The sequence below is a fragment of the Gigantopelta aegis genome, chromosome 3 (genome assembly GCF_016097555.1).
Source record: "Gigantopelta aegis isolate Gae_Host chromosome 3, Gae_host_genome, whole genome shotgun sequence".
Classification (NCBI taxonomy): Eukaryota; Metazoa; Mollusca; class Gastropoda; order Neomphalida; family Peltospiridae; genus Gigantopelta; species Gigantopelta aegis.
This window is the reverse complement of record NC_054701.1, coordinates 91767765-91781829: the sequence shown is the minus strand read 5'-3', so window position 1 is coordinate 91781829 and position 14065 is coordinate 91767765. Positions and strand designations below refer to the sequence as shown.

Genomic DNA, 14065 nt, shown 5'->3' with positions numbered 1-14065 from the left:
TACGCTGGATGGAACTAGGGTGTGCGGCTTTAAACTATGCCTCTGTAGAATTGCCCACATGTATAATAGATTATGTTTTGTTCCGGTAAATTTTTAAAGGATTCTTTACCTTATTTCTTAAGGATTAACGGATCACATTCTTCTGTAACATAGTCCCAAAAGGGTGATTGCATTACAGTTGTGTGTGTGCATACGAACACGCATCTGTAGTTTGAAATTATTTTTCTGGTTTGTTTACAGATCGAAATGACACCACGTGGGGTTATTTTTGGTAAAACCGCCCAAGAGATGACATATCGCGGGATTGTCCCATGCGTAATGTTTGTGTACTGCTTGATACTAGTTGTTAGGGGCTAGTGAGAGATATGTCTACACCTACCCACAGTCGTTAAACTGGTTCAGGTTGGGAGCAGGTACCGGGACATTGTTTTAACAAGGTACATAGGCCAGAATCTTTACTATCAGAACCACTTTCTCCCCTTCCTCCACGATATGGAATTGTTGAATGGCTTCAAAATTGGCTCAAACAGACCTACTTGAAAAAAATCCGGAAAAAATTATATAAACTTAAAGAAAATTCTCTTCTTATACGTTTAAGTAGTTTTAGACTATTAACTACCCCCCCCCCCCCCCCCCCCTACAAAAATTCGTAGCTACGGCCCTGCCATTGTAAAACAAACAAGTAAGTTGGTGAAAATGCGCGCCTGCAACAGAGATCGTTTGAGCGAGCCCAATGTAAGCCGGAAGTATGTCGGTCGGGACCGCGGGCGTTGAACTCTCGTTAATAGGTTTTCTGCTGGTACAGGTCGTTAGCCCTTGAACCAGCGCAGCCACATTGTCACTCCTCGCAAACAACAGCAGACCCGCGAGCCGCACGGTAAGCTAACGTTTTTCTTCTCCACTCCTGCTTTCATACCCTCTCTGTACCGCAGTAGACGCCGTCTCGGGCTGTTATTTATGCGTTTGTTAACGTCGTATGCCACCATCACTCACTGTATTTTGATTTGTATTCCGTTAGCTCACGAGAAAACTGCTGCGTTTACAGAATTACGTAACAAAGAAAAGCAGGGCTTTATTTGCGCGGGCTGTCGGGTCACGTCGTCTGCTCCGTCTAAATGTGACATTGTTTGAAAGAAACAGACGAACCTCTCGCTCTATTAGGATAATAGTTAAAGCCGTGGACCTTAGTTTCAGCTCGTGAAAATTGACACCCAAGTTTAGTTTATTTCTAAACACGTAACACATTTGGATAATGTTACGACAGAGTGAAACATGAGTCTATGACGTTTGAAACGAGGAAATACAATTAAAATCGACTACAACTCGTCTCCATAACCGCTGTTTCCCAGGTGCGTATGTTTTTAAAAATATGAAAAATGTGTATTGTGGTATTATAATCACCAGGATCAGGCCTCACAGTGAAACAAATTGAGGTTTAGCCAATTTTCGGAAATGTAGAGTATTTCTTTGAAAATCATTAAAATGTGGTTAATTTAAGGAATATTTTATTAGCCAAAGTCTAAATTTTGTAGCTATTTTGTATACAAATTAGCAATTGGCTACTTTGGTAATGTACAGGGTGAGCCCTGAAGGATAAGAAAACCACTTCGGCTGTATGGATATAGATAATGTAATTGCGTTATGTCTGATTTGGTAGTGTTTAAAAACTAGTGTCGGTAAATTTTTGATGAATTATGAATTGAAGGCAGTCATATACTGATAAACCACAAGTAGTACACCCCAACCCTTTGATATATCACGAACCAGAGAACAATATTTAAATTTTCACAACCGTAGTTTGTTCCCGTGATTTTAACCTAGACAACCGACGCGGGGATAGGTCTGATGAAAATTACTGTACAGTAAATGGCGAATGTAACTACCAGCGAACTACTCAGCCGATTACTAAAATATTAACAATGATATAGGCTACCAACGCTCCCAAATATTAATCATGACCTGATTTGAAAAAAAGAAAAATGTTTTGTGCCAAATTAAAATAAGAATCGCAGTTGTTTTATTTAGTGACAGAGACATCCCTGTGACTGTTAACTCACGGGAATGATATTTGCATAACTGGCGAGTTTGATACGTCGTGCTCTTTGACGTAACAATATTAATAACCTTGGCGTGCACCTGTTTGCCGGAGCATCAAGTGTCCAGAAACAGGGTCAGCGGAGCCGTCCACGGCGCGGTCAGGAGCTACCGTACAACTGTTTTCACATAAATAAATAATAGTAAATAAATAAAAGATCCACAAAAGAAGCCCTCCCACACAAGTGACAAGGACGTCTGACCAAAAGAGTTGTTCTTTCTGTCCTAATAAAACTGAGGATGAATCTCACATTTGTCTGCAGTGTACATCGTTCACAATAAATTGGGAAACGGACATTGCTAAACTATTTTTTTTACTAATAATGTTAGAAAAACGAGACATTGAACTATAAAGGGACATTCCTGAGTTTGCTGCAATTTTTAAGATGTTGATTAACAGAGACGTTTTAACGACTGTAATTATATATATTAAACGTGTTTCTGATCGTTCTAATATTTGTAATAGGTTAAATTTCATTTTATTTCCTAAAATATTTCTTTTCGTACGTACGAAATTATTTGAAGACAAAATCCAGTTTGGACTTCTTACAAATATTAAGAGGACCAGAAATACATTGAATACACAGACACTGATATTCTAAACAAGAAAATATATTTAATATGTAAGTTTAATCGTAGAAATATTTTATTAGTCGGAAACATCTTACAATGCAGCAAACTCAGGAATGTCCCTTTAAAAGTTTACCCTTTTAAATGAGGATGATCATCTTAAAACAATTATGGACCTTTGACGGTTTATATGTTTGCGGAAATATAAAAACTGGATTTGGACCTATTCGTTGTTAACCAGATATATTTCTCTTGGTTTGTACCCACTGCTTGTGTTGTTTTCTTTTTAACCACAACCTGAAAATAAAAAAAGAAACGCACAGAAACTGAATCGAATGGCCAGTGTAACAAAACACACCGGAATGGAATGGAATGGAATGAATGAATGAATGTTTAACGATACCCCAGCACGAAAAATACATCGGCTAATGGGTGTCAAACTATGGTAATGGAAACAAATAAGGTGATGATCAACATCAATAGAAAATTCAAGATATAAATAAAAACAGTGTAAAGAACTGTGCAAAAATACAAATACAAATATCACAGATAGATACTGACTTTTACTCTAAACATCAATTTGTGCTGTATTGGCCATTCTCAAAGAGAATGTTACACCCCTTCACCACGGTGAGGTTACAACACGCGCAGGGGCGATATTATAGAACATGTTATATATTTTGAAAGCGCCGGACTGACCAGACTCGGTTTTAGCTTCTATGATTTTGGTCTTCTTGCTTTTTTCTTTACCCCTGTATTAAAAATTATATTTAATCTGTATCATTTAATGGTAATTTGTAAAGAAACATTTTTATTTATAATGGATTTCTTTTTTTTCAAAAATGTGATTTGGGTTGGTATGGGTGTAGAACAATCTAATTAAAATTAGCTCCACTGTGCCAAATTAAGTTGACCTTTCATTCGACCAATCAAAACCTTACTTGCAAAATCATGCCAGTGATTTGAAAAGAATTTGAAACATTCGGGATTGTGCCGAGGGTATACGAAATGATTCGGGTGAATTACTAAGTATGCCGGAAACTAATTTCAATATAAAATTTTATATAAAATTCGTTTCAAGACGGGAAAAAAATGCTGTTGGACCAGTAGAGCTAATTTTAATCAGATTGGGGTTTAGAACTTAATAATGTTTTGATGGAAACAGACTATATACATTGTTATTATTATACATGGTTGTTGTTCAACAAAGAAAATCTAGTTTTTATTTTTGCTGTGCAGTTAAATTGGAGGGCTACTTGAATTTGAGGAGGGCCAGTAAGATTTTTTTATTCAACTGGCCCTGCTGGCGACCATGGTTTTCATGTTAATTTTCAACCGTGTGTGTGTGTGTCGGGGCTTCTGTAGTTTTTTTAATTTATATTCTATAAATTTAATACCTTTACGTTTCCTCGTAAACTATTTAATACGATTTTTAAGAAGATCTTTTTAAAGTAAAAATGTATTATCATGTTGTCCACGTGTCTTAAAAGAACTTTTTGTCGAGCAAGCATTTTAGTCGACCTAAGAGTACACCGTGTAACGTTTGAATGAACGCAGAGGTCTTGCAGTTGGGATATACATTTTCTAAAAATAGACCGGGTGTTTTTGACACTGACATTACTTAGGCATTCATGTGTGACCGTGAAAGTATGTCTGTATTTGAATACTGTACAGTGCCAGTCTGTCTGTGGACATCGCTCAGTGCATGACTATGGACACGACACGTTCACATTGTCTACCTGTGAACACCACTGTACAGTGAGTGTCTGCCTATGAACAAAACGTGTTAAATACTCCTTCCCAGTAAATGTGAACACCAGTGTACAGTGACAGTGTCTGCCTATGAACAAAACGTGTTAAATACCCCTTCCCAGTAAATGTGAACACCAGTGTACAGTGACAGTGTCTGCCTATGAACAAAACGTGTTAAATACCCTTTCCCAGTTAATGTGAACACCAGTGTACAATGACAGTGTCTGCCTATGAACAAAACGTGTTAAAATACCCCTTCCCAGTTAATGTGAACACCACTGTACAGTGACAGTGTCTGCCTATGAACAAAACGTGTTAAATACCCCTTCCCAGTAAATGTGAACGACAAAAGCGCAATACTGTACTTGATGAGGGCCGTACCTCTGCACAATGAAGAGTGGAATGGCCAAACAGATGATTCCACGAATTTCTACGTTGTTCCTCGTTTATAGGAGGGCAGCCAGTCACTCCCGAGGATATCTTTTACGGAGGATTTCATCTTTGCGCATCAAATAGCCGATGATTAATAATAATCAATGTGCTCTAGTGGTGTCGTTAAACAAAACAATTTGTTCACCCTTGCGCCGACACAGAGGACTGCCACTCCCAGACTAGTTTACTAAATCAAAACTGGCACTGGAACATTGCATAATGTAAATTTGAAAGCATTTCTAATGTGTACAGTGCAAATCGAACGTAAATGTTACTCAAATGTTAATGTTTACATTTAAATATTACGTTTTTTAATGTTTATCTGTGAACATGCTTTAATTTTAAACACTTACTTGTGAACATTGCCTTAATGTTAATTTCTGTTTGTGAAACATCCGGTTTAGAGGTTGTTTTCTGCACAGTTTTGAGGGAATTCCGGTTTACAGAGGGTCAGGTTTTGAGAGGTTTCAGTGTGTGTGTGTGTGTGTGTGTGTGTGTGTGTGCGTGATTTTCCAGCGTCTGTGAACATAGACTATAATATATACCTCCCCGGGGACATTGCATAGCATACAACCAGTACACAGCTCTAATTACTGTCTGCCACATGGAGGTTGCTATTGCGAGCAGTGAGAACGCTGTCTGGCAAGATTCCATATATAGTAGTGTACCAAACGGCACGAGACACACAGCACAGTGTACTGTAGTGTCGGCCACTAAAAGTACAGGTATTGATCTAGCATCCCAACCACGCGGTTACCCACTGACTGAGTGACTTCACTCGTCGTTTACGACTTGAACGTGGATTGTTACAAAGGAGGCGGGGAAATGTCATATTTCGTTCTTTTTACATTGGTGACAAATGACTACAATTCAATCGATCCCATACGCATTCTTTGCATAATCAACTCGAGGCTGTCAAAATTTTAAATTAATGCGCTGTCTTTAGGCAAACACACTAGCTTTCCCAAGAATGCTGGGTAAAAGTAAACAGAAAATATATATATTACCGCTTCCATACCCATTAATTGATGAGTTCTTCGTTAAAGAATTATAGGTATAAATAAACCTCTAAAAATCGTTTTGCTTACGCAAGTAATTTTATTTAACCTATTTTTCGTTAGCGCATTAAAACTTAGGACATCATTTGCAAGGATTTGTTTCAAATTATTATTATACTACATTAGTGTAATCTGCATTTCATTGGTACACCCATGAAAAAATGTAAATTTATTAAATTGTATGCGCTTATTTGTTCATATTATTAACAGCATCAAGTATTAACTCTTTAACACAAGCTAATCTTCCACTTGGCCCTCAACAATACATTGAAATGTTGGAAAAGAAAATACATATATATACTAAGTACTATACTATTATAATAATGCATACATACATATTGACTAGAGAAATCTTACATTTAACAGACATCTGTTAGTTGTGTAATATTGACACTAAAGTCTCAAAACATAATTATTATATAGAATAAAAATTAATCAGCCAAATACACATCCATGAGATATTGTTTCAGGCTGGATTTAAAGTTCGCAACTGACTTCTGGTGTCTAATATCATGAAATTAATGGCCAGAAATCATATTGTGTGTTTTGAGTTTGATGTCTTGTTCCATGTGAGTTTCGAGCTCTGACTAGTGTTTGTTTACTTGTTTATATTATTACATGTAGGTAAATACCGTCAAAGCTGAATACTAGCCAGCTGAGTGTTCGCATTCCAGCTGACCCACACGTGACCTAGCTGCAGTCGTCATTAAATCGTTGAACTCCGGGGTCGCTTGTACTTTTATTGCAATTCAGCGTTCACCAGTTGGGTAAACACCGGTCACGTCCGTCGATATCCCATGGGTCAAAAGGTTGGCTCTGCGTGTGTGTATTAAAGCTGCCATATCGCTTCTCTATGTTATAACAACATTATACACTAAACTAAACTATAAACACAACTACAGTTTTAATAAAATCACAATCTGGCCTCGCCATAACTATATGTATAGCATCATTTATTAATTCAAAATACAAACACTACATTGATTGCATTATTTACACGCGCAGTACATTTAAAAAAAAAGATAATAATAATTTAATAAATATGTCAAGGGCGGAATCTAGCTCAGTCGATAAAGCTATCGCCTAAGGTGCTTGCGTCCTAGGATCGAACCACCTCAGTAGACCCATTTTCTGATTGGGTTCCCTTCCCCGTCCCCACCAGTGCACCATGACGTATATCAAATGTGGTATATTCTGCCCTGTCTGTGGGAAATACATATATAAAAGATCGCTTGCTGCTAATGGTAAAATACATATATAAAAGATCCCTTGCTGCTAATGGTAAAATACATATATAAAAGATCCCTTGCTGGTAAAATACATATTTAAAAGATCCCTTGCTGCTAATGGTAAAATGTAGCTGGTTTTCTCTAAGACTACGACTCGAAAATGACCAAATGTTTGACATCCAATAGCCATGATTAATAAATCAATTGTGCTCTATTGGTGTCGTTAAATAAACTAACTTTTTTGTCAAATCTGTCAAATAATAGCTTACCTCTCGGTTTCAAAGTGGAGAGTAGTTAAGCTAGTGACACACATATCTGTTCAGATGTATCCTAAAGCTATATCCTAACCGGACGCGAGCGATTATTTTAGACATCGTTGATTTCAATCGTCGCATCCTAACCGCACGTGTGCTACGCGACACATTTATGTTGCACCGTTCACGTGCGATTAGGATACGGCGATAGAAATCATTGATTTCAATCGCCGTATCCTAACCGCACGCCTACGGCGCGATAGATTTCGCACGCGTGCGGTTAGGATGCAGCAGTTGAAATCGATGATTTCTAAAATAATCGCTCGCATCCGGTTAGTATACAGTTTTAACTATCCGTTTATCGCAGTATTGTTCCCTCTGACGTAGACCGCGAGTAGAGCCAAGCGATACCGTGTATAAGACTGACTTTGGAAAGCAACAACCTTTTTGTAGAAATTCTATTCTAAATTGTTAAGTAGTCTAAACATGTTCTGGGGCAGTTGCTGCTTTATGACGAGTTTATTTGGTTTTGTTCATATTATATAAATACATTAGCAAAATTATTGTTGAACAAATTCTTTTTGTTAACTCGACTATGTTTCCAGGTTGAATGTACTGAATAGCAGATACTGTGTAATAGTTTGATCACCAGAACAGGACAGAACTTGTTACGCCTCTGGCCGTTACACAACGGCATATGAGGCGTATATAATCACATTATTGTAGTGACAAGATGGACTTTTCAGGGATAACAGGATCTGATAATACCCAAGGACTAATTTCACTGTCCATTGTAAACCTAGTTTTGTTCGTAAACGTAAATCTACGATTAAATCCCAATTCGTAGTTACGGTACAAGAGAACACAGTTTAAATATAAATATTGCTTTTTTTCTCGCTTTTTGTTGTTGTTGTTGTTGTTGTCGTGCTTTCAATTCTAGATCTTCCGTAAGTATATGATTTTGTTCGTAACATAGATGCCAAACACGTGTAAAGGTACGACACGTGTAACTGCTAATCGCAGTCGTAAACTTACGATGTGTTGTGAAATTGCCTCCAAATATTTCCTGGGAAACCACTGAACAGCATTAACATTTTCAAAAGCGTACTTCTACACCAGGTCGAATCAAAAGAATGTTTTGACAACGTCATAACGAAGTTATCAACTGGCGAGTTGTCCACATACAGCAATGGTTCTTGTTTATAACTATAGTAATAGGTACTAACTGCGATCATAAAATATGTAAAATTTTAAGAAGAACCGATTTGACATAAACGTTTTTACGACAGCCATCTTGTTTGTGGAGGACTTGACCTCATACGAGTCCTACTCTCTCTCTAACTCTCTCTCTCTCTCTCTCTCTCTCTCTCTCTCTCTCTCGCGCGCGCGCGCGCTCTGGCATGCTCGTTATGTGAACTATCTTGAGAACATCATGGTTATTTAAAAAGTGGTTGGCATTTTGTTAAAATTCCGTTCCCGAAGTACTGAGCGATTCTCAGATGTGATTTTTGTCCGAATTAAATGAAAATGCCCGAATCCGGATATCATTTATTCATATAAGCATTACTACCAAATAGCTATATAAGGTTAGATATGAAACACTAAGCATTTGCCCATGGATTACAACTAATTTTGCGGCTAGCCCCGCCCCGTCTCGTTCGCTTATAGCTCGCCCCGTCTCGTTCGCTTATAGCTGTTAGTGTGTGTGTGTGTGTCAGTAGCGTGAACGTAAATGTTGATAAGTTGGGTCAGGTTGTTTGACTAATAATTCAACAAACACGGTACGCGCGATTCGCTTACTTCTCAAATCGTCTGAATTCTTCATGATATGCTGGCATCATTCAAAGACGCGCCAAATCGTGACTTCAGCTTTGTTTAGTAACTCGTGGTTTAAAATCGATTTTCCCTCGTTACCGTTCTTGAACTGGGGGTTTTATATCACTATATTTAAATTAATTTAATTAAGAAACATTTCGGTTGTGTATTCATTACTGTTGTTCACAGAACGGACACGATCCCATCGATGTGCGTGGTGGGGATCTGTGCACAGTTTATGGCGATAGCCAGACTAGTGTTTCGTCATATTGGTCGCATTTAACTTTTGCATTTTACATAACCATTGAAACATTACTTAGTAAATAATATTAAATTAACCAATAAAATCAATGATATCAACCAAATGTCTCTTTTGGACGGTAGGTTTGAAGGGGTTTGTTTTATTCTGGGCTATGTGTCTTTCTCTTTTTTCCCCCTTCAGATTAGTATCCCCACATTCATTTTTGTCTTCAGATTAGTATCCTTATATTTAAGGACCTGTAATAAAAAATGTTTTGTCTTTGTATTTTACAGAAAACAACTCGGCTTGTAAGAGTTGACGGGAGTACGTTTCGCCGGGGTTAGTGCAATTATTCAATGGAATCTTACAAAACTTCTTGGTATTCCGAAGAGCCACTCGATCTCAGCATGAAGGTAAACGCTCGCCCAAACAAGGCGCGACAAAATAACGACAGTCCATTGTGTATGGTGAAGTCATGTGCATGCGCTCTCACTGTAAATGAGAAGCAGAATGACCCTAGCGTATTGGATGATACAGCTGACGAGTTGTCCTCTGATGGAAGTTCTAAAGGGCAGGAGTCCGAACACTTCACAATGAGTGAGAAATCGGGACTGACGACCAAAGAGATTCGCAATTCGTTTCAGCCAGCGTACTCCAAGAAGTCGCGGACTCCTCCAGCTATGTACAGACGAGATTCACCTCACGATGTAGCGATCACCTCGAGATCTGAGAGGGGCGAATCACCCCCTCAAGCAGGCAGGGCCTCGCCTCCACTCTCTTATCACGAGGAGCGTGCAGGACCCCCGTCCACCAGCTCTGGATCCCAGTTCACCCCGGTGTTGTACCACGCGATTAAGAGCAGCAAGTACGACATGCGACAGTCGGTGATGTCCGTTATAGAGAAAGAGTATAGCGACGTCCATTACGAGAGGGAGTCGTCCTCGAGAGAGGTCCCATATTATAGGAGTACAACGTCTCCCAGAGCCGCGCGACACGAGTACGAATCCACGTTCAGTGATCGCGGTATTCCTAAACACTACAGACCCGGGACTCATCGTGAAGACGAGAAAACCACCTTCATTTGCATGGACACCGGAAAATATTACGAGTCCAATTCCGCACGGTACCGTGGATCTGGTCCGAACTCAAAACGGGCTGCCTCTCCACGGGATCAGGCGTCCGCTCTAGCAGCTTCTGCCGATTCCTTGATTCGAGGTAATTTGTCTAGTGAGGAGGGTAAAAACCCCGGGGAACATATACTGTATTCTAGTCGCGGTGCTGTGGGCAGTGCTGGGAATTACACCCAGGTGGATCCCCAGGTTTCTGAAGGACAGACGATGTCGGTTAAATATTCAACTGACGCCGTGACTCGCGATTCATCTTATCTCAAACAAAAAGAAAATGCTCTCTGGTCGCCGGCTTCGGGTGTATGCTATAAACAGTATCATGCATTTATGAAACGACAATTTGTACCTGCCGGGTCGGAATTAGACGTAGAAGATGATGACGCTTGTTTTCCCGCGGGAGGCAAAAAGGTTTGTGATCAGTCTGATAAAAATGGCTGCCAAAACTGGCTTGTTAATGAGACCAACAGCTCTCAAGGGGATAGACCCGTAAAAACACAATATTCGCCAAAGAATTCAAATGACTGGATACCTAAGTTTGAAATCGTGCCCCTGACAGCTTCAACTGAAACAAAACTTTCTTGGAGTCATGGGTCAAGCCCATTTATAGTGAGCAGAACGAACATTTCTGATATGTTGGAATCAAACCCAGAAGGGCAGAAGGAGGGCGATCTCGTGACCGAGGAGAAGGAAGGAAAAGGGACAGATTCGGAAACTCCACTAGAGCACCCCAACAGAAAAATGTGTGCTTTGGATTATCTCATTTCCAAAGTGCTAGTAGAACGGATCGACGTACCCTTCAAAGCGTGCAATACGGAGATAAATCGCATCTACCGAGGTGAATGTAAAGGTAGACTGCGATTGGTAGATCTCATTGAACTCCAGGTAGAAGCTAGTCTGAAAGTTTAATTATTTCCTAACTAGTGTAATGATCTCCATTGTCAACATAAACATCTAGAAAGTTCCCTCGTTATATGATATCATAGTTGGGAGCCTTCATGGTACTATTCAGGTTGCTAGGTTATACAAATATCACTGACAATACTATTTCTACATTTCCTATTTTTTCAAGGTTTAAAAACATGTTCACACAGTAAACTCTTAGCTAAGATTTTCACTTTTCCTGCCATAATTTGTTTTTTAACAGCGAAAATCAGTTTAATAATCTTGTGGAGGATGCGTAATCTGTTTAGCCATTAGATACGTAGCCTTTTAAAAGCTTTTGTTTTCTTCAAGTAGTTGTTTACAAGACAAAGTTGTATAATATCTTAAAACTATTGTCAGATAGTATTTTAGACAGTCTTGATTTTTATCTAAACGCACCACACGTGTGGAACAAACACCTTTTGTTTGTGTGAACGGAAGCGAGGTCCTTGACTGAAATAAGGCATGGCTTTGTTGTGGTGTTTACATGGTATGTTTTCCTGCGTAAAGACGTGTGTATTTTGTCTTTTAATGGGCGTTTTTCAATTATGTGTATGGATATAGAAATGTGTAGCAGGTGTTGTTTCTTGGGGAAAGTATATAGTACATACAGTACGGCAGTATACCTGATATTGTACGAACGACCACGCGGTGGGAATGACTTCCTTTGAAACCAACTGTCATTTCTTACCGATTAATACTAATTTATTACCATTGCCAAATGGATTTAATCAATATTATTTATTTATTATCAAACTCCCAGCACGTCGCTTTGATCCTAGTTATGAGAGAATGACTCCATTCCAGTCACATGGTAGATTTATAAACAATATTATTATTATTCATTTCTTTATGTTCGCGGGGCGGGGCGGGGCTCAGTTGTTGATAACCCTCCAGTATCGTTTAAAATGGGTCGAGGTGTCGTTAACTGATCTCTCTTTTCTTTTTAGTCTTGTTTTACCTATGTTGGTAAACGATTATAGCTCGGTGCTTATGGTTTGAAAATCGATGGTCAGCACGAAACTGCTTTCACGAAGTTAGAAAGGAGATCAATTGCTCTCGTTCGTTGTATAAATCCACAGTAATCTTTGAGTAAGTAAATCAGCGATATCGGCGTGTTACTTAGGAGAGCAGGTTTTCATCCACGCAAAAATAGTTTCGTGCGAGTACATTCGATGGGAAGCTATTCCCGGCATCAAACCATAAGGACCGGTATTTGTTGCAGTACCAAAGGCTGTGGTATGTACTATCCTGTTTGTGAGATGGTGCATATAAAAATCACTCTGACATCCAGTAGTCAATGCTTAATAAATCAATGTGCTCTAGTGGTATCGTAAAACAAACCAAACTTTTATTTTTTAACTGTTACAGTACAAATTCGGTTCATAAAGGGATACATTGGTTATCACTCGTGCAGGTAGGATAAAACGAGACCCTGGCTGAAGTGACGTTTATTTGAGAAGTTATCACGGTAATAGCTCTGACCACGATACTGGTTGTTGGTATAAAATCGGCCCTTGCATTTCGTGTCAGCATCCAGCATTGCCTACTGAACAGCTGTATGTAAAATCTATTGAACCCAACAGCTGTCGGTTGTGGGGTTTTCTGCCCCACTCTAGTTCAGTGCTGGGATATTTGTATAGATATTTAAAATAAAATGCTGTGGCAAAGAGTATTTTAGCTGAATTAAATTACTTTTTCCTAAGGATTTGTTTTTCTGAGACAATTTTCTTAATTGCAAGGGCTGAAAACATGGTCTTCATTAACCAATTGACGTACTTAATATTTCTTATATATAGGGTATCCAAAGGAAAATGACACCCTGTGATTTTGCGATAATGTGAAAGATGTGTACTATTTTGTTGAATTTGTGTTTGTAATATGAAGCTTGTAAAACATTTCTTGTTTTAAATACTACAAATAACAAATGTTCCCATGGTGCAATGCTATCATTGTTATCACGGAAAACATGCGTATTTACTTCGTTTAGTAGTCTCGTGGTTATTTGGAGAGAAGTGAAATACAATAGTGACACTGACGCATGCTAGTTACAGTACCAGTATTACAGCTTTACAGTCAACCAGACAGACGGACAGACAGAGACATATTTCACTTAAGTCTCACATTGTGTACACAATCAGTTTAAAATGCAGTGTAATAGTACTATATATATATATATATATATATATATATATATATATATATATATATATATATATATATAGTACTATGTGTGTGTGTGTGTGTTCCATAACATTAAAACATATAAGTAACTTTCGTTGACGAGGGAAGCCATTAAAACTGTTCTCCGGTGTGTGTATATTTAGACGTCCGTGACAACGCACTAAAATAACGACCGACCTAGTGCTGCCACAAGAAACGAGCGTGTCTTAAAGCTGCAATGTCGAGTTTGTTTTTGTAGTCTGTCATCATTTAGAATGTCTGGCGAGACTGACATTGTGTCCAGGTCGAACATTTCTGCATTGTAATTGTACACGATTAGGTTAAAGAGTTTTCATCCATCCATCATCTGCATTACTTTTATTACCGTCGCAAGTCAATCTTCGGCAAC

At 38.6% G+C, this 14065-nt stretch overlaps 1 protein-coding gene across 1 annotated transcript; it reads left to right on the top strand.

The window, feature by feature from the left end:
- The first annotated feature begins 741 nt into the window (after positions 1-741).
- On the top strand, positions 742-13636 carry LOC121366868. Its single transcript, XM_041491140.1, has 2 exons — positions 742-877; positions 9739-13636. The coding sequence occupies exon 2, from the start codon at positions 9802-9804 to the stop codon at positions 11476-11478; it is 1677 nt and encodes a 558-aa protein (XP_041347074.1). The 5' UTR covers positions 742-877; positions 9739-9801; the 3' UTR covers positions 11479-13636.
- Positions 13637-14065: the final 429 nt, after the last annotated feature.